This window comes from Amia ocellicauda, chromosome 15 (genome assembly GCF_036373705.1).
Source record: "Amia ocellicauda isolate fAmiCal2 chromosome 15, fAmiCal2.hap1, whole genome shotgun sequence".
NCBI classification, from domain to species: domain Eukaryota; kingdom Metazoa; phylum Chordata; class Actinopteri; order Amiiformes; family Amiidae; genus Amia; species Amia ocellicauda.
Window position 1 is genome coordinate 12,200,836 of NC_089864.1, and position 25,515 is coordinate 12,226,350.

At 37.6% G+C, this 25,515-nt stretch overlaps 1 protein-coding gene across 5 annotated transcripts in view; it reads right to left on the bottom strand.

The window, feature by feature from the left end:
• Positions 1 to 2,681: 2,681 nt before the first annotated feature.
• The window catches only part of etv6 (ETS variant transcription factor 6), a 38,317-nt gene continuing 15,483 nt past the window's right edge, over positions 2,682 to 25,515 (bottom strand). For all 5 annotated transcript variants that reach the window (XM_066723851.1, XM_066723850.1, XM_066723853.1 and 2 more), the window contains 6 exons: positions 10,364 to 10,528; positions 8,763 to 8,897; positions 4,552 to 5,085; positions 4,061 to 4,203; positions 3,757 to 3,857; positions 2,682 to 3,405 (listed from right to left, as the gene is read on the bottom strand). In XM_066723851.1, the coding sequence (XP_066579948.1) occupies positions 3,303 to 3,405; positions 3,757 to 3,857; positions 4,061 to 4,203; positions 4,552 to 5,085; positions 8,763 to 8,897; positions 10,364 to 10,528 (1,181 nt within the window). In that variant the 3' untranslated portion in view covers positions 2,682 to 3,302. The remainder of the gene's footprint in view (positions 3,406 to 3,756; positions 3,858 to 4,060; positions 4,204 to 4,551; positions 5,086 to 8,762; positions 8,898 to 10,363; positions 10,529 to 25,515) is intronic.

Sequence of the window (25,515 nt, forward strand, 5' to 3'; positions counted from 1 at the left end):
CAGTCAGTCACACTTGTGTTTCCAACTCAGGACCAGGCATGGACTGGTGGGCCACAGAATGTTGTAATACAGGAGGAAAAGAAATAATAACCAGTAATAAAATTACTGACAGAAGGAAAAAAAGATTGATCTGCTACAAAATACTTCAGTGTCATATTTACATAGACCTTAAATGTATTGCAAACAAAGGTTACCTGCTTTCATTCAACATCAAAATATTCACTTCATACTTGGATAAGTAATTCAGCTAAACTAATTAACAGATTATTTTTGTATTTACTGTGATACTGCATGGCAGCTAGGCCCATACAAATCTACACCCGGTTTACTCAAGTCTGGAGAAAATCAGCCCTAACTATAAGCAGCTATATTACTTCAGTAGCTTACTTGCCCCTTTTTAACACCTAAACCCCAACCCTAGCAGATACAAAACTGTTCAGGCAAATACTGCTGTACACCTCATTTAAATAATTAACACAAAAGCAACCCTAACCTTAACAAACTGTTAAGTTAACAGGGGATTCTAACCCTAACCTGGGCCAAAATGTATTCCTAAAATGGCTAAATTGATTTTAGTGCATAATGTAGCTGTATTATTCAAAATAATGGCATGTGTAAGTGACGTGCAAGGCCCATCTTTGACTGATCTGAATTGCAGCAGGGGATAAACACATTCAGATACAGGTGTCACCTGCACAGCTTGCTTCAACAAATGAGGAGCACTAGCAGCACTTTGGCATCTTTGATGAATATATACAGAGGGAGGTAATGTAACCATGTTATTTTTAAACCACGTTTGAAGTACAATATATGCGTCTTCTGCAAAGTTTGTATTGTTATTGTTTTTGGCAGGTTTCATCTTTTCCCACATAGATTGTTTTATGAGATGATCCTAGTAATTATTGAGCATTAAAACATTTATTTACACTTAAAGTAGCACTATACTTAGGAGTGTATTATACACAAATGTGCATGTTAATATTAATTTTATGAAACCTATATGGGTGACTTTTTCACAACAAAACAGGCATAACTCACCCCTTAATGTCACAGAACAAGTTAAAAACCTCTTTGAAAAGGGCAGCCTACTCTCTACACTTACTTTAGACATCCCTGCTGGCTTTTAAAGCTGCAATTAACATTGTTAATCCATGTCTGTTTCTCAATTAAATCTTTGGGATCTGATGACAAATCATAATTGCCTTCCATTAAAAGCACACTCTTTAGTCTACAATCGGGTGATACAGCGCAACGCACCTGTTAGAGTAATTATCTCATCAGCGTGTGGTCCCATAAATCTTCTAGTGAATGGAAGGAGTCATTGATAGTAAATCTCCTCAGTGAAGCTGGTTTTCCATTTTCTAAAACAACCCAACCAACAAGATGTGCTTTCCAGGACAACACACTGTAAACACTAAGAGTACCTGGTCCATTGCCTTCTATCATCTGATTGCAGTGAAAGGGAGATTAAATCACTTTGCAGGTGTTTGATGGAAAAGAGAAGCTGTAGATCAAAGCAAGTGCAAGCATCTTGGGGATGATTGATGACTTACATAAACAGAATTTAGAAAGGTGAGAATCTAAAATCTGGCTGATTGAGACTTATTCCTGGTTTTGTGGTGGAGGGTCACATATGTGTATGATTTACATTACAATCCAGAGAGGTTGAGATGAGTGCAATCCTCATAATAACCACAAGAGGTCTCCATTTTATAAATATGATCAATGTAGCAGCAACTCTCACTTGCATGTTTCAAACATTCTCTCTGAACTTGTACATCACGTTTGTCTTTGGACACTTTCCACAGTATTTTAATCTGAAATTCAATGAAGTCTCTGCGATCAGATACCCATAAAGACAACACATAGGAATGCTAGTTTGCAGCTCAAATGAATATAGTGTAAACCATACCTGGGTCTCTTCGGAGTCAAAATCATGATGGCTCTGTTGAATACAGGGACATGAAGTAAAAATATCTCACTCAGAGTTGGCATTGGAAGCTATTGCATGTGATCGGATAATGATGTTCCACTACGCACAGGATTTATACACTATTGCAAAATGGCTTGGTCTGAAGAATGTCAAACAGTGGGAAACCCAATTGGATTTTTCCAACTTATTGGATATCCTAATTCACTTTCCTTTACCTCTTTTTATGGCTCTATAACAATTATCTAGATGAAGGGTGTGATATATACAGAAATGTCATTATTTGACTTTGGGAGGTTTGACTCAAAAAGGTAGGAGAGAAGCATCAAAAGTTTGACACTTAGTATTAATCTATCATACTGATTTACCTTCACATATGCTGCAGAATAAATGCAGAGCTGCAGTAGCAAGACGTGTCTTAACAGCTGCCTACAACCCAAGCAGCTTCACGAAAAATTAAAGCATTTTTTTTTTTGTAATAAAACAAAAAAACATACAGGGGAAAGCTCCCTTCAGATTGGGTGTGGAGTTAGTAAGCTGTTTAATGGATATAGGATAGTCTTAGTGGTTCTAAGTACCAATTTCCAGGTTCTCTTCAAAAGGATTCTGCAGTCATTTGGGAGTCATTAAAAAATACAAAAAGCAATTAAATGGCTCAATCACAGTGAGATGTGGGAACAGGTAAGATTGAGAGATGTTGGGAATAATTAATGTAAATAGAGCATTAATCCTCATGGAAAACAAACATGAATTAGTTTAAAGATGATCTTGTACTTCTTTATTTTTAATAACAAAGAACACCCCTTCCGTACGAGTTTTTATTTTAACGTTTGCAGATTGTCATTAATATGAAAAGGAAAGATTCATTTACAAAAGGAATGGAAATTAAAAGCAAAACTTTCAAAAGATTCAACTTTGTCAATATTGCACCTAAAAAAAAAAAAACTTTTATTCTACATCTTTAAAAAAATCCCCATATTGTATCCCTTTAGTTTTGCACAGAATGCAATTAACACCACCCATAAGGCATCTTAAAAATCCCAACACCAACATTTCGAGTTGATTGATTTATACTGACTGTGCTTAATTGCGGCTTAAATGGCACAGCAGGATAAAAGTTTCCATTTAGCAGGATGAATCACTGACATTTCCCATTACTTCTTTAGCAAGTGTCAAAACTATCAGTAGATGTCGCAGGTTCTTCAGTTTGAGGCTAAGTTTCAATACACGTTTCAGTTCTCAGTTGCAGTTGAACAATATAAAACTCTTGTGCTTTCCACAGATCCTGGTCTTCGAGATCAGGATTGTTTATTTTTATTATGTCCACCAGAAACCAGGTTCTTAAATTGTCTTCTCAAATAACTGAAAGACCTTAGCACTCTTCCTTGACATACATTTGCTCATCTAGATCTGACTCGAGATGTTCCAGCCTGTCAGTCTGTCCACTCATGATTTCGTCCGGGGTTTTCATGAACCTGAAACAGAGAGAAAGATATTTTTAGAGAAAGGTCTTTTTAGCCCACCAGCATCGCTACAATCAAAGCCAAAATGGTGTCAACTTCTACAAAACTTGGTATTTAACTCTTTCATTATTGACGACAAGAATCTGCCAAAATAGCTTTTTTTAAATAATCCATATTAGTTTGGATATAACTCAAAGGACATCCAACATATAGACAAAACCCTTTGACGTGGATTTGGCTGAAATTCAGGTAAAGTACAAAACATGACATTTCAATTTCCATGTACCTGTTAAATGATCAAAACGTATGTACTTTTGTCAGAACCAACAAAGCAAATACATTTATATGCCCGGGATATTTTACCTGAACAGAAGTCGTTGTCCCGGCTCCTTCCGGATGATGTTCAGTTTATAATAGTGCCGCAGTGCTCTTGACATCTTCTCATAGGTCATATTGGTCCTGTTCTGAATTCCAACACAGAAAAGGCAAATATCACAAATCATGTGCTATTCCAAGACTACTGCAGTAAGAACTTGCATATTTATTTCAGAGATCCCTTTTCCCCAGGGAGAAGCTAACAACAAAAAATGTATTTAGTAGAGAATATGGGGGGAAAAAAAACATCCCTATGAAATACTCCCATTAACTACATAGCCAGGTTATTTACCTTATGATTTCCCCAAAGTCGAGCAAGACCATTGGGATCCACTATTCGAAAAACTTTAGTTTCCTTATCTTCCCAACGAATGTAGTTCTCGTACCGGCTGTCAGAGAGGAGCTGATAAACATAATCCCACAGCAACCTGCAATCTGCCGAGATAAAACAAAAACAACAACATAGTTTTTTTATTGTATTGTTGCATTAATCAAGCACACTTTTTTATTAGGGAAAACAGTAATAGTAGTGAGTGATGTTTGCTGAAAACCGCATTCATTAGGTGCTACTTGTTATGGGTACACAGAGAGAGGAGAGAGAGACTAAGCTGCAGAGGAGAGAGGAGAGAGGGAGAGAGAGGGGAGAGAGACTCTAAGCTGCAGTGGCTTTATTAGGGCTGTGAGGCATGACTGTGGCTCCATCTGTGAGAGCTGCAGCACAAACATTAGCGTATTCAAGCTCCAGAGGGTGGCACCACCACTTTCTTTGTTATTCATTCTTACCAGCTATCCTGCCAATGGGCAATGCCTGTTCCTCCGGAGGTGAAACTGGCATCATGATATGGTTCCTGTAGAGGAGGTCTTCCCGGTGAGCCAGGTGGATGGACTTGCCCTCCCTGCCGTTCTCCGAGGCCCGTGAGTGCTTGAAGTCTGACGTCTGCCTGGGGTTGATGATGAGGGGGTGCATGATGGTGCTGGGCATGAGCTGGATCACGCGGGGGTTGTCTTGGTAGGGGCTGCCCGAGCGCTGTCCCTCCGAGGGGGTGGGGCAGTGGCTGTTGTTCTCCTCCGGCGACACAGACAGGTGGTAGGGCTCCTCCATGGCCGAGCCGTGGTTGTTCTCGTGCAGGTGCGGGGCGGGAGGCAGCCTGTCCTCGGGGGAGAGGTGTCGGGGGGCGTTACTGAGAGGGGACCTCCGGGAATTGGGCGACTGGTCCTGGCTGTTCAGCCGAGGGGTGCGGGGGCGATGCCGGAGCTCAATGGTGGGGGGGTGGTTGTGAACGCTCTCCGTACCTCGTGGAGTTCGCCGTACCGTTTCTAGAGAGAAAATCATTAAAGCAATAATTAGCATTGTTCAACTGTGATCGTTTCTCAATTAAATAATCAATTTCTATTAAAAGGACACTTTTTAAACTTGAAATATGTTACATGGCAATGCACATGAACATTGAAAGTATATGGTGTGTGTTTTTGTATGGCTTTTCACATTTACACAACAATGATTAGAAAGGATTATACAGCAATTATCCGATTACTTAATCTAACTGATATGAAGGACAATCTCCGTTTATGTTCAAAGACCTGTTTTCATCAGTGAAAATATGACAGACCCCGAGAAGTCGTAAGAAGTCTGTTCCTATGTATAGAATAACCGAAAACATCAGGATTACTTGCAAAAGGTGGGTTTTTATTCATTATTCTTTATTTTGACCTTATTCCATATTTAAGCTTTAGAAACCTAAACTTCAGAAGTAACTTCAGGTTCTTTCAGTATTTGCATGTCAAAGTTTTGCAAGGCTTTGTTTAACCACAAGGTGGCACACATGACCTTTTTTCCACACCATGTGAGGAGTTCAGACTGATTTCATTTCAGTTTGACATGATCCTTTCTGCATTCATACAGGTTCACTTCTGGTTGGGTGCAACTAGATCGCCCTCTTTTCTCAGAACCACAATTTCTATTTCAATACTGACCAAAATATGATTAAAAGCATTAGTAAATGCAGGAAGAAATCTGAAACAATTCTCAAGACCGTAACAGAGACCTTGAGTATCTTCCGTTTCCTTTCTACACAGATGTAATACTATATCCAAGGCATTAGCCACAATCTACTCATCATATTACCCTCCCATACCTGGATAAAGTCAGAAGTTTGCCTCATATTTTCCAAGGCCTAACTATTGTGATTTTCTGTGGCACACACTCATTTAAGTATGCTGCATTCATTCACATAATAATACACTGCTGCCCCTGGCATCTTATCTTACAAATAATAAATCAGGAAATAGTCAAGAACTTAAACTACATAGGTTTTCAGCAAGATCCTGTTGTACATAATCTCACATGCTTGGCCTACCATGATGCCATTAGATCTCCAGGCAGACACCGAAAATAAATATGCCCCTCAGGTATACACACACTCAAATATTAATATTGTTCTTTTTTACTCTGACTTTGTTTATTAGACCAGATACAACTTAAAGTATATAATAGTTTCTCTCAAATCGATGACAATTAAAGAGCCCAACTGACTATTTTTCCCCTGTTTGTGAAGACATTATTGAACTGAAAAGGTACAAGGAAGTTCAAACGCCTATACTCACATTTTTAATTACTTCCTTATTTAAACAAGTTCCCCAAGATGAATAAAATACTTCAGCACCATGTGGGTTAATTTTAGAATGTCCTTGTGGAACAGGTTGAATTGTCAGCTTTTAATATGACATGCCCTCTGCCTGGTTCACCTGCCAACTTCCTGTATAGAATGCAATTTGAACAGCTGCTTCAGGGCAGGAAGTTCAAAGTCTACAGTCAAACAAAGCCATAGCAAAATCCTTAATCACAAAATTCCTACGAAGAGCACACAATTGGTGCACACTTATATAGAATCACAATTGTGTTTTGTTCTTTCAGTGCTCTTACCAACAATTATATTCTGAAATGTGTCTTTTGTTAAAGCATCGTTTTTTCCTCATGTGCACCGAATCAAAAATAACCGCAAATGCATTTCTCTAACATTTGCCAGGAGGAAACATTTTAAAATATGAACAATAAAAAGTCACACTTTTCTTTGTCAATTCAGTCTTCCTTTTCCTAGTCTAAAGAAGTCAAACAGCTATTTTTAGTTGTGTTTCTTTACTGATGCACCAATATTTTTCAAACTAGGTGTCTCGATTGTAATCTGTTACTTATCGAGAGCAGTTCTTTTTGACTACAGGTTTGGAACCACGTGCGAGCTGCTTCTCCACTGAGCTATTTCCAAAGCTGGAACCAATGTTCATATGAAGACCAAAAGAAGATGCCAACAATGAAATCAAAGGCCATCTTGGCCTTCATAGTCCATAGTCCATCCATAGTTACAGCAACAGATTATTGGCTTTTGAAGATGATCCAATCTGATGATACACAGCTTAAGATTGGTTCGATTTTGTTTATCACTATTTGCTTTTCATTATACAAAAGTCAATGTGCGCATCCTATACACACGTTAGCATCCAGAATGGGAATTCTGGTGCAGATTCTGTATCACTTCCAGATTTTGAGCCAGACTCCATGTCACAATCATCAATGCAGCAGGGATGATGGCTAGTATTTAGAGATTCATTCACATTGTAATTGACTGTGTTGACGAGGCTTTGACAGAAACAAAATGCCTGATTTGGACTCTTAATATAAAGCATTTTTATATCCTATTTTTTTTTTCCTTCTGTGTCCTTTAAATGTCATGGAATTACACCAAGTCCTACTTCTGACTGAAACGATACCTAGTGGCAATAGGTTTATTGGACATAGCTTCATATTTCAGCACGACAACAGTCTGAAGTACACAGCCAAGTCAGCAAGAGAATTTCTAAAGAGAAGAGAAAAAGGATCAAAGGGCTGCAATGGCTCTGACTCAAATCCAATTGAAAAGTTAGGGGTGGAAGCCTGGAAGGAAGCAGAGGCTGCCAGGAAAACCTATCAATTTGAATGCACTCAAAGTTGCCGGCATCAAAGAATGGAGGAAATTCTCAGGACAGACACCACAAAATCATCCAACAGAACAAAAGAAGTTTGTATGGTGTAACAGAAGCCACAATAGCACAGAATATGCACCAACCTAGTGTATGACTGCTTTGAATGCTTTAATCTATGCTTGAGCAATATTGGAATTCAATTTTGACCTTCAATACAATTCATAATCTCTTTCATGTGTCTTAGAATCACAGAAAAACATTTAAAGTCTTAAAACTCCAGTGGCACCCCGTATCACTTGATTTATACAACAGACTTCATAAATGTTGCAGTATTCTGTTGACAAGTTTGTTATTACAAAGCTCCAACTGGTACAGAAGTTTGTTAGATCAGGTCTTGTTAAACCACACTATTATTATATACTAAATAGTGAATTGATTAAATATATTTTTTTAATCAAAAAGTTTAAAAACACAAAATTAACACAGAAGAGTGAAAATAAAAATTGTTAAGACAATTTAGGCTTAAATCACAGGTATCCAACCTTTTATTCTAAAGGACCAACCAATGGTTAATGCAGTTGGCCACAATGAAACCTATGGGAGTAATCTGAAACTCCCAGTGGTTTAAAAAAAATATATCTCCCGCTTAGATTGGCCGATATTCAGCATATTTGTCACAGTGGCTGTAAGTTTATCTTGAAACTTTGGCTGGAAATTAATTTCTATTGCACTTAACTAAGGTTGAGGAGTAAGATGCATAGAAAAATACAAACTTAAATACTAAAACAGTTTTTTCTGTCGTCACTAAAGTGATTTCTTCTACGTTTTGTTGATAAAATCAGTGCATCACCTTTAGAGCAGAGAGAGAACTGGGCTCTCATCCACATCAGAGGCCACACGCTGTATCATTTACCAAAGTGAAAACATTAAAGGTTTAGAGAAGAGAACATTATCGCAAGGCTTAAATGAATGCGAACCAGTTCACACATAATTGAATCAAGTGTATTACTCTACTGTCAGGACACCGGACCCCCTACCTTCGAGCTTGTGGTGCTGAAGAGCACTCTCTGGCTGCGTCTGAAAGGAGTTTCCTGGGAAGAAAATGGATGGGTAGAAAGAGTGGGCTTTCCTCTGCTTGAGAATGTGCTGAAGAAGCTCGTACAGAACATCCCCTGCCAACCAGAAAACACGCACAAATGAGCATCAGGCTAAATTACAGCACAGCTTTTCTCTCCTTAACGAAGACTGCTAATTATCTGCTTCGACTTTTTAAAGGTTGAATGCCTGGATATTGAGTAAGCGAACCTTGCGATCCACTCAGTGAAATGCATTAAAGTAAAGTAGCAGGTGTCCTAAAAAAAACACAGTGCCATCCATCCCCACATGTAACTCCAGAGCATTTGTTTTCACTTCAGTGGACCTACAGGGTATAATCGTATTCAGTGCCCGTAAAATAATCAGTAAATAATCCTTGCCTATATTTTGGGAAATGTTAACCCTGATTTAAGGTACATTTAACCAACTGCCAATGAAAAATATATACATTTTAACTTGCAGGTAAAAAAAATAATAATTGAATACTACTATTTGTACATTATGGTAGTATTTTGATTAAATAAGCACTTCAAGGAAAGTCACTGCCAATCAAGGAGGTGAAGAAACTTCTGTTTACTTCAATTTTAGGAAGCGGACATCCCCAGTGAAATTTCTAAATTTTTCAGACAATGAATGTCATATGACACTTGTAGTTCTTGCTTGTCCTTTACCAAACACTCAACTTTAATAAGTCTTTGGCTATGTTATTTTTTATGATACACCTTTGCTTTTCTAATGAGCTTGGCATTTGACAGGCTTCTCTCCTGAAATACCTTCTCTTAGCTCACTGAAACGAAGTATGAGAGAAATAGGATCTGTACAATATTCTGAGGATCATTTTCAAAATGTCATGTACTGAAGTTTAAATTCTCAAATCCAGTGAGGAAAAAATATATATATATATATATATATATATAAAATACATCTTAAATCACTTTCAAATCAGTTCACTCAACTTTGATTGTAAGATATCCAAAAATGAAATACTGACTGTTTATGAGAAATGCTAGGGGCAGACGGTCTCAGAACCGATCTCTAGAAGCTTTGGTTTTGCAGCTGTGGCAGCTCCAAAACATTTGATTTTAAGTGCATGCTTTTGATTCATCCACTAAAAAGCTTCTAAAGAGCACGCAATGCTCAGATACTGCTGGTACTTGTACATTTAATGGGGGTCTCTTCTGCCCAATAACCGCTTTACTCCTAAGATTATAACATACTCAGAGATAATTTCCTCTCTATCACTAGTCCTCCTCAGGGTAGGAACAATGCAATAAAGAGGAAATTGGAAGAAAACATGGGGAGATTCCCAGAAATATGAAGGGAATACTCCAGCAGACCTTTGAAGTGAATGGATTGGAAGTAGATCTGAAGCCAAGGACTGGGTTGAATCCAAACCTTGTCAGAACAGGTGGGCTAAAAAAAAAAAGCTTACCTTGCGGTTTTCGTTCAGCCGGTGCGTTTGATCTGAAACAATGCATGTTCCCTTTTCATATCTATTAGCATCGCGCATACGATTAATGCAGACAGAAAAAGGCACTCTCACCGGAATGGGGAGATCTGTAGCGGAAATCCTCTTTGGTCAGCAGGAGAAGTGCTTTTCCGTTCATTTCAAACGTGTTGTTGTTGATGGGGTGCAGGGAAAACTCCTTTTCTGCCCATTTCAGCCACTGAGACACGTCATCTCGGCTCCAGTATACTGGCTGCAGGCCTGAAGTGAAAACAGAGAAGGTGAGCATTGAGTCAAAAAAGGTCAACCAAAAAGACTACCCTGGATCAGGTTGCTTAAGGTGCAGTGTACCAGGTTCTGCTGGTTTACCCACAGAAGTCTGCACTCAAATAATGCATCTCTGCTTATTGTATAAATAGCCTGCCTATACCCAGCACTTCTGTATCAAAATGTAAGTCATTGTCAGAATTATGATTTAGGGTATTAAATTCACAAAATCAGGGGTGGATATTATATATTTTGATTGGTACATCACTCAAAATATAGTCTGCATAGCAAAACTAAGCATTTGTAAAGCAATTTCTAAAGCTTTTAAAAGATCTTATCAGTTTCTATATTGTAAAAAACTCAATAAGCTAAATTTGTACACTAGCAATGTCACAAGCTTTGAAAGACGAGGTTAGATTTAATTCAGATATCGCATGCCATTCTTTTGCCCGTTAATGACTTGTGAAATAGGCAGCTCTTCATTTCTACGATAAAGGGTTGAAAATAATTTTAGATCCTAGTCAGACAAACATGTAACTACTGCTTTACTTTAAATAAGCTCTATTCAGACTGTGGTCAGTTTTCTCCCTTCTGTGCCCCAATAAGGCATTGTGTTTTGGAGTGTTTTACCACAACAACCATTTTAAAGCAGACCGATTGTATCTCTCTGAAGGATGAGTCATTTCAATTTCACATTTCGCAATTTTCCTTCAGGGTTTTGGACAAAGTTGTCAGTATAAAGATTTAACCTTATCCATATTAGCATGGCTCCACATCAGACATATACTTTACCAAGTTCTGATATCCATTTAATTGTACAGTTGAAATGCAGGGAGAAAATGTTGAATTGCCATTTGGAAATTTCACGACCTCATGGGCAGAACTCGTTCAAAACTTCTGATTGGTTGCATCAAACACATCATACTTAGTCCTCCAATCACAAAGTTCAGCTTAGTTCAGAAACAGTTGTCTACATATGAATAAACCTGAAACTGAGTTTTATACTGCAAGAAGGTACACAATACCATATTAAAACACAAATATTATAGGATTGTTGAAATGTTAGTGATATTTAAAGCTTGTTATGAACAGAGTCCAATAAATTAATCAAACTTGCAAATAAGAGCTGCTCTATTTTACTGCGAGTTGAAAGGTACATTACAGTTATTTGGTATGGAGAGGACATTATTCACAACCAGTTTGCCAGACCACTGACATTTTTAGAGAAGTTCCTACATGAATCATTGCACTGCAAAACAGGCCAGAAAAGCAGGAGAATGAAAATTAAACAGAGCCCCTGTCAGCCAAGGAATTTCACTGAATGGTATTTATTAAAAGGACAGTTTCATATTAAGCAATGTAATGCATTTCTAGTTTTAGCAAATGATCTATAAAAATGTGGCTGCCGATACTATTATATATATGTTTAGTATATATGTGGGACCCCGGTAGAATGTTGAGCATAAAAGTTGACACCCCGCCTCATAATGATGCCCCCTTAATTATTTTTTTGTTATTTTGCTTAATGCTTTAATAAGACCAGACTATGTAATTTTAAATATAGTCTACACTCACAACATTTTGTAATGCAGATATATTTCAGAGATTAAAATATGGTTATTGTCACTCCGGAATTGTTTAGCCAGCTTAGAGGTCATAGGTAAGGTGTGCACTGTATGCGTCATCAGGAGTAGACCGAGGTTGCAGTGCGACAGGAGTGCTGATTTACATGTACTCCTGTGTTTGTGATTTCAGGTGCGTGACAGAGTGTTTATATGCAAAGGAAAATAAACCCCTTTTAAACCCAAGCATGCCTGAAAGTCGCCGTTATTGTTCAGGTGTGCAACATATACACACACACACACACACACAATCATAATCACAACCATAAACCACAATATATATACAGTGCTGTGCAAAAGTTTTAGGCAGGTGTTCTGTAAAATGCTGTAAAGTAAGAATGCTTTCAAAAATAGACATGTTAATAGATTAAATGTATCAATTAACTAAATGCAAAGTGAGTGAACAGAAGAAAAATCTAAATCAAATCCATATTTGGTGTGACCACCCTTTGCCTTCAAAACAGCATCAATTCCTCTAGGTACATTTGCACAATTCACATTTGTACATTTGCAAGTCAGGGATTTTATAGACATATAGTCAGGTGTATGATTAAACAATTATACCAAACAGGTGCTAATGATCATCAATTCAATATGTAGGTTGAAACACAATCATTAACTGAAACTGAAACAGCTGTGTAGGAGGAATACAACTGGGTGAGGAACAGCCAAACTCAGCTAACAAGGTGAGGTTGCTGAAGACAGTTTACTGACAAAAGTCATACACCATGGCAAGACTGAGCACAGCAACAAGACACAAGGTAGTCACTGCATCAGCAAGGTCTCGCCCAGGCAGACATTTCAAGGCAGACAGGGGTTTCCAGATGTGCTGTCCAAGCTCTTTTGAAGAAGCTCAAAGAAACGTGCTACGTTGGGGACCGTAGACGCAGTGGTCGGCCAAGGAAACTTACTGCAGCAGATGAAAGACACATCATGGTTACTTCCCTTCGCAATCGGAAGATGTCCAGCAGGGCCATCAGCTCAGAATTGGCAGAAAACAGTGGGACCCTGGTACACCCGTCTACTGTCCGGAGAAGAAGGCCACTTCTGACCAGACATGGAAGACTTGCAGCCAAAAAGCCATACCTCCGACGTGGCAACAAGGCCAAGTGACTCAACTATGCACGAAAACACAGGAACTGGGTGCAGAAAAATGGCAGCAGGTGCTCTGGACTCATGAGTCAACATGTGAAATATTTGTCTGTAGCAGAAGGCAGTTTGTTTACCGAAGCGCTGGAGAGCGGTACACGAATGAGTGTCTGCAGCAACAGGGAAGCATGGTGGAGGTTCCTTGCAAGTTTGGGGCTGCATTTCTGCAAATGGAGTTGGGGATTTGGTCAGAATTAATGGTCTGTTGCTGAGAAGTACAGGCAGATACTTATCCATCATGCAATACCATCAGGGAGGCATCTGATTGGCCACACATTTATTCTGCAGCATGACAACGACCCCAAACATACAGCGACAGTCATTAAGAACTATCTTCAGCATAAAGAAGAACAAGGAGTCCTGGAAGTGATGGTGTGGCCCCCACAGAGCCCTGATCTCAACATCATCGCGTCTGTCTGGGATTACATGAAGAGAGAGAAGCAACTGAGGCTGCCTAAATCCACAGAAGAACTGTGATTAGTTCTCCAAGATGTTTGGGCCAACCCAACTGCTGAGTTCCTTCAAAAACTGTGTGCGAGTGTACCTAGAAGAATTGATACTGTTTTGAAGACAAAGGGTGGTCACACCAATTATTGATTTGATGTAGATTTTGCACTGACTTTGCATTTAGTTAACAGATACATATAAATCTATTAACATGTCTTTTTGAAAGCATTCTTACTTTATAGCATTTTTTAACACCTGTCTAAAACCTTTGCACAGTAATGTGTATGTGTATATATATATATAATGAATTTCCATTGTAGAATAACATAATGGCATAAATATACTTGTGTTTAAAGCCATATGTTGTCTTTAAACATAAGATGGGTTTTAAAATGAGATCTGAATGTCTACACTGGTCTTTTTGTAATGTTACTTGAAAAGTTGATATGAAGAACAAGTCAATTAAAACCAAAAAGAAAATTGTAAAACACGATATTCCTTCAATGATTCCAAGAATACTCCTGCCTTAATCCTTCTACAAAGAGCTCTGTTAGGACAGTTAAATTGACACTTCGACAAGCTTGGAAGAAATGACACAAATCAGGTCGTGTAAGACCAGAAGACAGTGAGCTGCTGCACATTGAACATATACAGCTTTATACATGAAAACTGTGCTTTTTATTATGGTGTCAGTTTAACGGGAAAAAAAATAATTGCAGAATAGGAATGTGCAAATCATAAAAGAGGACACCTTGGTATAACACCTGCTTTTGTATATCTAAGATCTATTAATAGATTTAAATTGTATATAAGTGGAAAGTAACCACACTCTCACATCCTTCTGTTAAAAACCCTCAACAAAGAAGATGGAGAAGTGGACTGCAGGCTACAGCTTTTGGTGCCAAGATGAACTTGAGAGCATGGGGTTGCTTTACTGTTATTCACATAATGGTTTCTGCACCCACAAAGTCTGCTAGTGATGGGAGACTGATGCCTTTAAAGTTGGATCATTTGCTTTCTTAAATACTAACGTACAAATATTAACAGGGAAAGAGATGACATTCCATCAATGGACTTTCTATATTCTCACTAGATCTACTAAATCTTAATTACCTTTTAACACAAAGTTTCTGTATACTCCTTCACATTTACTTAGCGCTTTAATATCATCTTCAGTTAACAGAAAAAGTAGTACAAATGCATGGTAAGATGGACCCAAAATGTAACCCAAAGAACGGAATACAATCCCTTTGCAAACAAATAAATCAAAAGGCAATGTAAGCCAAAAGCAGCAGCATGCATTGTGTCAATTTTGAAGTTCCAATCACAATAATATGTGCATTTATGTGTGCTACAGTATATCTATATTATAACAAATGCAGTACAATAATTATTCTGAAACAGAATTTGAGCAGCTGTATATTCAGGATCCTATTTTTGCTGGAACAAACATTTCCTAATACATTATCTTCACACTTCATAGTTCTGTATAGATTTCTGCTTTTAATTTTGCAGTTTGTAACAAGTACCGAAAACTGTCAAGCACTTCTCCAGGCTCCAGGGTGCGCACAGCTACAAATTATTTCCCTTTATTGTTTTGAGAAGTCTGCATCCCCTGCATAAGCCAATTAAAATATATTTAGATGTATTAAATGAGTGCATAATTGTAAAAGTGATATGGCAGTATCGTTTTATAAAAACAAATATTCTCTCACAACTATACTGATGAAGGACTTATTTCTTGCAATTTTTAATCACATTTTTTCTAATTAAACAAATCAGGTTTGTAGCTTCCAAGGCATATTTGAAAAATATAGGAAATATAGCAGTGTTTGCATAGTGAAGAATTCTTAATATTGTTTCACCAAATGAGAAATTAAACTGTATATTAATATTTATTTTTTAAGTTCATTGTTTATGGTAAGATTACTGTGTATTTATGCCACATTTTGCATCTTATTTGGATCATGAATCCGGATATAAAACCCATGAGAAAATAATTAACTTTTTTTGTCCTATCTGTAACACATTTCAATTACGTAATTAAGAAATTTAGTTTAAGTGATAAAACAGATTTAGGAGAAACAATAGGCTGTGAATTACTTAGTATCACAGAATACTAAAAATGTCATGTCACTAGATTTATCATCACTGTCCGTTTACCATCATGACAATCTATTAGAAAACACAAATTAAAGGCCTAGTTGAGCATCAATATCATTGCTTTATGCTGGTTCTGCTTTGAATTGTACTGTACACCATCATAAAGCATAAAGTACCCTGCTTTTTTCTATGAAGAAATCCATGCATTATGTTTATAACTACTTAATAAACTGTAGGTGCCTGAACATTATGTGATTGGCATTTTACTCTGCTCTGGTCAGAGGTTACTGCCATCACTCATCAGTACAGGTTTACATTTATATCACAAGAGCAATTAATGAATAACAAAATTGATACATTTCACAAAGCAAATTGTTGACTTTCATTTGAGTTTGGATTTTATTCCAAAACAATCCAAAACAAAAAGTGCTCCTGAATTTAAGAAGTAGCCTATACATTGCCATCTAGGTTTCTCATTTACACATAAATCACTTACACATAAAACACTTGAGAATACATAGACAGAGCAAGATAATAATGGTATAATTGTCAATTTATTAATGCAGAGATGGAGAATTTAACCTGATTTAGTGATTTAAAAATGTAATTTTCTGAAAGTGTGTCTTCCATAATACTTTTTTTTGTATAGCATTAACCTAAAATTGAACTTTATGGAATTGTAGACTCATTCACTGTCATGTGATGACTTCTGACAAGATCCACAGAATGGTATTCCCCATTCAAGACTTGCACAATATCAGTTCTGTTCCAAGAATGTATTATTTCCTCTTCTGTTCCCACTTGGTTAATATTTCTCACGTTTCTAAATTCACCAATATAACAATCACACACTTATCTAAAGTGGTTTAACTTTAAGTTCTGCTTTTATGGAATGGTATCATTCAGATACACATGCTGTTAATGATAATCAAACATTTGTCATTCTTCATCCACTAAGAAAGGACCAATATATGAACATCTTTTAAACCTTCTCAAAAGAAAATGCAACTGAGGCCATGGTTTGCGGTCATTTCACTAGATATTTTTCTTCATAGTATCCCCCTTGTTAGCAAATCGCAGTTACACCTATTTTATGCATTCTGTCACACAAGTGTACTATTGGTATCACTGTCCATTGTTGTCCATCAATCCAAAATTAATCTAGAGCATATTTATGCTGGTTGCAATGTTGGTTTTACTACCCATCTTACATTAAGGTCCTATAGGTGGTGATACCAGGGCATCAATTTTAAATCCAGTTATTCTGCTTTCAAATTGAAAGATTGCTCCTATCCTTCAACTGTTCTGCCGGTGTGGTACCCCTATTACTGAAAAGAGTACTTTTTTCTTCTCCCTGTGGACTTCATAGAAATATGACCCTTTAGGTGTTCACTAGCAGATTTCAACACTTCCAAAGTTAATAAAGCTGCCACACGCTCCGATTCATACACACTGCTCGTGTCTTTTTAACTTCAAAATACACCGGTCTGCATAAGAGGTTGCTACTTACCAACACCTTAAAAAGTAATAGTGTAACTTTTTCCAAAGTTTTCATCCCAAACTCAGTTGCTATTTTTGAACTGTGTGAAAGAGTACACACAGCACGTGACACTAGCACTGCAACACACTTGGCTTGCAGGAAATTTTTCCATTACCTTTCCCTCATATGGTTTCTAAAAGGAAGTTTCCACAAATTGTCCATGACAGGAAATGTCCTGTGGGGAAAGAGCTATCATTTTGAAGCGAGTTCCTCTTCAAATGTTTCGAGAACATAAAATAAATAAACCATCTAAATAGTAAATGAAACAACCTGAAATCCTGGTGTTACTGTGGACAAATAGACCCAATTCAATATTATACTTTATACCAGAGGTTCCCAAACTGGGGTCCGCGGACCACTAGGGGTCCATGAGGGAGTGCTTAGGGGTCCGCGGCAAAATCCCCCCTCCCCCGCGGCGAAAAAGCCGTCAACCCCGCGCTCTTGTATGTTGTTGCCGTCAGCCCCAAACACCCCCAGCAATACTTTAGTAGGTGGGGGTCCTCGGCCAAAATCTGGGCGGCAAAGGGGTCCCTGGGTCAAAAAAGTTTGAGAACCCCTGCTTTATACAATACTGCCTGCCTGGGTTGCTTTCTGCATTCTATGTGAAATGTGAAAATGTAAATAAAACTGATTCTCACAGGTTTGTCTCCACATCAGAGCAATCCTAAAGACTAAATCTGTGTCTCTTTCATGGAGAGCCACGCTGTGAAGCTGGAAAGCTGGATAGTTGTTTAAACTATCGTATATTCATTGTTAAAAATTCACATAAACAGGATAGATAACTGTATAATCTGCTACACTGAAATCTATTTGTTTATTATTATTATTGAGAGAGAGAGGGAGGGAGGGAGGGAGTGGGCAGTACATTTACTTTTAAAAATGTATTCTCTAGATATCACTAAAAACATTTTCAGTTGGATAATCGAAAACATTTATACAAATGCAGGTAAAAGGGAGAAATACTGAACACACACACAAAAACACACATTTCCCTGCATGTAACTGCCATGAACTTTAACACAGGTGTGCTACAGCATGCATGCAAATGAATGTAACGGATGCTTTCAGGCAGTTAAAACTGTTAGAAAAACACAACGAGAAAATAATCCCAATGCAAACAATTAAAAACGGTACAGAATTATCTCCCATAGAAATGAGTTTCTTGCCATCTGATGATTTCCACGGCAAATGAGAGCTCTGTATCCAGTGACTTTTGGACGATGGAACTACACAGTTACTCCCCTGAAGCTTTGAACTGCAACCATCTGTGAAGGTCCTCTATAAAATCTGCAGCTGGCGAGAGGGAGGAACAGCCAAACTTCCCACAACGCACCCTTTGGCAGGAAGTTCCTCCGGAATTCTTCCTGCACCGGAAATTTCCTGTGGCCCAACAGACAGTTGTGTTCATTTTATCAGCTCTCTGCAGCAGTGTGTGGGTCTTGATGAACTGAATGGAGAAATTTGCAATGCACCAAACAAACATTTCAGCCCCAGGCAGGAAGGATTGACACTGCTGTGGTTGAACACATCAGCCTCTTGTTATTCTCAACAAACTATCTACTCATTTTAATGTTCAACACCCACATACAGTACATCATGAAAACACAGACTGAAGTCGAGATTTTAAACCACCTTGAGCCCGTTTCAGGAAGCCATGTGATAATGGCAATCACGTCAATTAAGTCTTGAAAGCGTATTTTAAACTGTTGCAATCGTTTTAATAAGCAATGTCATGGCATCTTTCTTTCATTATATTTTCTGTTGCTCAACTGTTTGGACCACAAGTTGTTAGATTAAAACCCCCAATTAAAGGCTAAGGAACTGCAGGGTGATTTGGATAATCTTCTCAAGACAATCCATAAAGAAGTCAACCAAGTAAACAGACAACATATTACATTCTGAGGAGACAAACTGTGAATGGATTCCAAAGCAGAAACAAACGTCCATATGTACCTGAATAGGAGAGTCATAACACGATAAATAAAGTCAAACTTCATGTTACAACAAATAGGTTTCATCTCTGTTCGAGTCTGCTTTAACTCTCTAGCACATTGGATGACTGAAGACTACTTAAAGGCAGCAAAGTACCAAGATATAGCCTACTAATGACTGAAATGATATGTAGCAGTGGCATTGCCCTTAGCCTTTCATTTCTAAACAACAATTCAAGCACACAGCCAAGTCAAAAGCAATCACCTGACCTGAATCCCATTGAAATATTATGGGTGGATGTGGAGGAAACTGTGGCTGCCAGAAAACCCACCAATTTACATTCAATCAAAGCTGTATGCATCAAAGAGTAGGGGAAACTTCAACATATGGACAAATGCCAACAACCCATCCAAAGCTACATAAAATGTGTATTTATGGTGTAACAGAAGTCAAACAAGGATGCATTAAACGTTTCCTTGAAGTGTGTGAATAGATTTTGTTTAACTATATGCATTATATAAATGTGTTCTATTTAAGAATGTGATTTTGAATTTCATTACTAAGTACATTTTTATTTTGCCCTGTTAATGTAAATGAATATTTGTCATTGAATGTAAATGAGCACTGCCTTGTGGATTATCAATCAGAAAAACAAGACATAATTGGCATCTTTCAACAACACATATTGGTGACTTTGAATAATGGAAAGCTACTGTTGGACACTTCTAACAGCAATAACTGTAAATGATTAAAAGTCCTATCATTTCTTACTACTTTACTCGAGAAGTTTGTTGTTCCATGCGCATTCCTTCTGCATCAGAATAACTGATTAACTTGTTTTTGTAGGTTTTGTTTTTGTATAGGAAGTTTGACAGGGAAATAATTCACATAGTAGAACTGCATTACAAACAATCTGTGAGCACGATTTACACTTTTCTTATCTTTCCTGTAAGCACATCTATGTATATGCCTTTAAAATCTTTCTTTCCAAGAGTTTGGGTGTGGTGCCTCACAGTGTCTAGAATGACCTTTGTGTGGTAATGTCGAACATCACTAGTATCAGTGTGATTACGCCTTCAGTTTTTTTTCTCGTCACTACATGCGTCGGATTCTTGTGGCTTTTGGATTGGATCCAGCAATGAGAACTTCAAAGATGAACCCTCAGTGTCTCACTGATGTCTACGATAAATGGGTTAAACATTTTGAGAAGGCATTAGGCCAGTGGCAGGCTGAGTCTTGTTGCCATACTCTGTATTTGTCCAAGTTAGTTGCTACAACTCTAAACTGGAAAACTGTGTGTGCCGTCATGGAAAAGCATATAGCTCTGTCACATTAATGTCTTATTTTGTAACGTGCAGTCATTTAGAAAAGATGTTCACTTGGAGTTCTGGACTGTTGGCTTTTGTTGTAGCAGTATATATACACACACAGACACACTCATTATATATATAAAACAGAGATGTTTTAAAGTAAATTTCAAATTAAACAAGTATATGGGCCCTTAATTATGGGGCCCTTAATTCAATAAAAGCCCTTCTGGAGTATGGATGAATCTGTAAACCTAATTGTGGCAGGTTTGAATACAGCCTCTCTGTAGATGTGGTTGAGTCCATATTGGTAACACAAAACTAACAAAACCAACCACAAGCCCCATCTTTAAAACTTGTTCTTTACCCTACCTGGTCCTGTATATAAGATAAAACATTTAGCATTTACTATTTTAAGCGACTCTTCTCTGTATGAATACGAAAAGGTTAAATGTTCTTCTTTAGTACTAGTGCAATATTTCGATTTCTGACACACATACCATTAAATACAGGATGAACTGTACATAATTATTCATATTTCTTTCCAACATTAATTCTCTTGGTAGTGTTGTGGTTATCACGGTGTATATATGTATGTTTGAAACACATTCACTCATGACCTTAGGACAATTTTATTCGAGTGAGCTTTCAGGAGAATCATTAATGGTATATTAAGTGGTATCACTGATTTCAAACTGTGGTATATTACCATTATATTACTCCTACTACTACTACTACTACTACTACTATATATTCTTACCGTTATATATTATATTACTATACCACAGTGAACCCAGATCACAGGTCCTGGACTGGTTCGGTTTGCTTTTCGGTTTATTCCACAGTCCAAGTAATTTGTTAAATGCTTGTTTGTGTATTTTTTTAATCAATTAAGAACCATTTTTGATTTTATTTTATTTAAGGAGCTCTGCATTTTATTTGTCCATTGGACTCTGGAAACAGTTTCCCTTTCAGGAAACATTTATTCAGGAAGCACTGTCTGCCCACTCAGGAAATTCCTAAAGCAAAAAACAGCTTCCAGTGGCAGGAAATTTCCCCTCAGAAAGCAGGACAACACATTCCTTTGAGAGGACCTACTGAACCAGACAGACGGGCCTACACAGGGCAGTCCACCAGGATTTTAAACCGGATAACTATTTAGCCTATTTCAAACTTGATTCTGTGGAACTGCGTCATTGCAGTGTTTCTAAAATACCCATCTATAGAATTCCAAGAATGGTACAAGACATTCTATTTTTCCATCTGTTGTAGCCAGTGAGTACAAATGTGGCAAACCTTCCATTCGAATACACCACAAACAAACATACAACACAGCTCTTATGGTAGCTGCACAAGGGTAATATAGCCCATACCATGCAATACACAACATTTAAGATAACAAAATACTACATCTGTTTGAGATGAATCTCCTTTAACATGATATTTATCTTGGGTACTGTCCAAAAATTCTGTGATTCTTTTTACAGCTTATTGTTATCGTACACCACCGCATCTCCAGGCCGACTTAGAATTACTACAAGATATGTGCTTGCCTAATCAATTACCTCTCTCAATTACTAAAGGGGTGTCAGTAAGGTGCTGTCACCAGACAGTTGTCATTGATTCTCGAGTCACTGATTCCTATCTGCGCTGTGTTGAGTGGAGAAGCTAATGCAAAGCTATAGAGAGGTACTACATAGGTCTACTACAATACATCTACTGTATTGTTAAGGGAAATTAAAATACTGTCAATAATAATAGAGCAAGAACAGCCAGTCGATACTTCTAGTTGAGAACTGTGCAGTCACATCACAAGTTTGGTAAATCAAAAGTTTCCGAGGAGAAGACAACAGAAGAAAAATCAAGATTATGATTTTGGACAGGGTAGATTTTAAAATTTATTCAGATATGCAATGCCAGAAGCCCTCTAAATGTGCAGTTGATGATCTTATGGGCAAGGTTCCTTAAAACGTTAGAGATCATTACCAATGTACCAGCTATCTTACAAGATGAAATATCCTTCAGTACTGTTTACATTCTGAAGCAGTTTTGGATGGTTTAAAATGATATACTTCACAAGCAATGGACTTAAAACTAGCTTATGCCATCAAGACAGTGTACCAAGCATCAAAGACGCTGTCCACCAGACACTATGTGGAAGTGGCTTGAATCATTCCACAGTAAATAATAATATAACTATGTACACAATGATGCACATCAGTAAAGTCCCCAATCAGACACATAAATAAACACACAGACAAATAAAACTTCTGCAAGAATTTATATATACGTTATTTACAAACGTTCAACATAAACAAAAAATAATAATAATAATAATAATGGAACTAGGGGAAATTGTTAATTGCTTGTCTACATGTAAATGTTTATTTACATAAATCTTGAACATGTTTAACTGGGTGACATTTCAAGTATATATGCAATATGAAATTCCAGCCAAATGCATCTGGTAATACATTAAGCCAAGCATTAACCCAGCTTCTCAAATCTATGATATCCCTTAATCTTTTTGTACAAGAACTTCCTTTCATTCTAATGGTTTTCCCAATGCTAAAGTCAACTTCAGTAGGAAGATCTTCTAATTCAGGTATATACGTTCTTGGTGTGGGTACACCGTCAGCTACATCTCTGAATAATACATTGACAGCCCTGAGGGTTTGTCGAGTAAATTGATACATATTCAGTGTAATTTGTTTTAGATGTCAAGAAATATCTACCTTTAGTTTAGATATATTGTTCACTGGTATAGATTTAGATTCCAAAGTACTTTGTAATAATGATGATTCAAATTTCCATTTTTAAATTACCCCTTTAACAACACAATCGTTTTTTAATTAATTTATGACCACCTTTCCCATTGAAAGGTATATAAACATGTTCACCAACAGAATACAATCGATGGATCAATCATTGCTTAATGAATGTTAAATAAATCGATGGATCAATTGATAAATCGCTGCCTTTCCTGTATCCATTTACCATTCTATCGGTACAGCGTTTAGTTGCTGCCGCAGATTTTATACCTGTCCTGGGATGTTGGTTGGAAGGTGTCAATTTTCAGAAATGCTTCATTTATTTAACCATCAGTCTTAAGAAACAAAATTGACTTCCTTCCAAAATATTTGGGTTGAGGGTGATATGATCTACTGGTAATCACTTTTATCCCCACTGTTAAACACATATCCCGGATAGCACCTTTAAATACACAGCCTTGATCAAATTGAATGACTTCAGGGGGACCATGTTGGAAGTAAATAAGACCTAGTGCATGGGCGACACTAGAGTTAAACTTGTTTGGTAGTGCACACAACCATATTAAACTGCTAAATATATCCATGACATAAAATATCTGTAACACCCCTTTTGCCCATATCCACTAAATCAATCTGCTCTCTAATTTTGATTTAGTGCGATATACTAGGACAAATATTTTGACTGTCACTAATTTCACAGCTGTTGTGGACGACCATACGAATATTTTCCCCCCCATTCAAAATGAGATGTAGATTAAATGCAAAACAATGCAACATGCTAAATATTGCAATAAGTTCTGAACTTTATTGTAAATAATAAATGGCTAAGAAATAGATAATTCATACAATCTACTTAACAAAACGAATTTACTACTAACATACAGACAGTATACAATAAATCAAATTGGAAACATAAGTGTGAGTTTGAGTTCCAGTGAAAACAAAATAAATAGCTGGCTTTGTATGTATATCGCTTAATCATGATATAAAATGGTTTGTTGCGGCCCTCTTTCCATTTCTGTCATTGGTAATGTTGCAGAAGGGTGTTCAGCTTTTAGGTGGGTTAACATACCAGTTATACACTCACCTAAAGGATTATTAGGAACACCTGTTCAATTTCTCATTAATGCAATTATCTAACCAACCAATCACATGGCAGTTGCTTCAATGCATTTAGGGGTGTGGTCCTGGTCAAGACAATCTCCTGAACTCCAAACTGAATGTCTGAATGGGAAAGAAAGGTGATTTAAGCAATTTTGAGCGTGGCATGGTTGTTGGTGCCAGACAGGCCGGTCTGAGTATTTCACAATCTGCTCAGTTACTGGGATTTTCACGCACAACCATTTCTAGGGTTTACAAAGAATGGTGTGAAAAGGGAAAAACATCCAGTATGCGGCAGTCCTGTGGGCGAAAATGCCTTGTTGATGCTAGAGGTCAGAGGAGAATGGGCCGACTGATTCAAGCTGATAGAAGAGCAACTTTGACTGAAATAACCACTCGTTACAACCGAGGTATGCAGCAAAGCATTTGTGAAGCCACAACACGTACAACCTTGAGGCGGATGGGCTACAACAGCAGAAGACCCCACCGGGTACCACTCATCTCCACTACAAATAGGAAAAAGAGGCTACAATTTGCACAAGCTCACCAAAATTGGACAGTTGAAGACTGGAAAAATGTTGCCTGGTCTGATGAGTCTCGATTTCTGTTGAGACATTCAGATGGTAGAGTCAGAATTTGGCGTAAACAGAATGAGAACATGGATCCATCATGCCTTGTTACCACTGTGCAGGCTGGTGGTGGTGGTGTAATGGTGTGGGGGATGTTTTCTTGGCACACTTTAGGCCCCTTAGTGCCAATTGGGCATCGTTTAAATGCCACGGCCTACCTGAGCATTGTTTCTGACCATGTCCATCCCTTTATGACCACCATGTACCCATCCTCTGATGGCTACTTCCAGCAGGATAATGCACCATGTCACAAAGGTCGTATCATTTCAAATTGGTTTCTTGAACATGACAATGAGTTCACTGTATTAAACTGGCCCCCACAGTCACCAGATCTCAACCCAATAGAGAATCTTTGGGATGTGGTGGAACAGGAGCTTCGT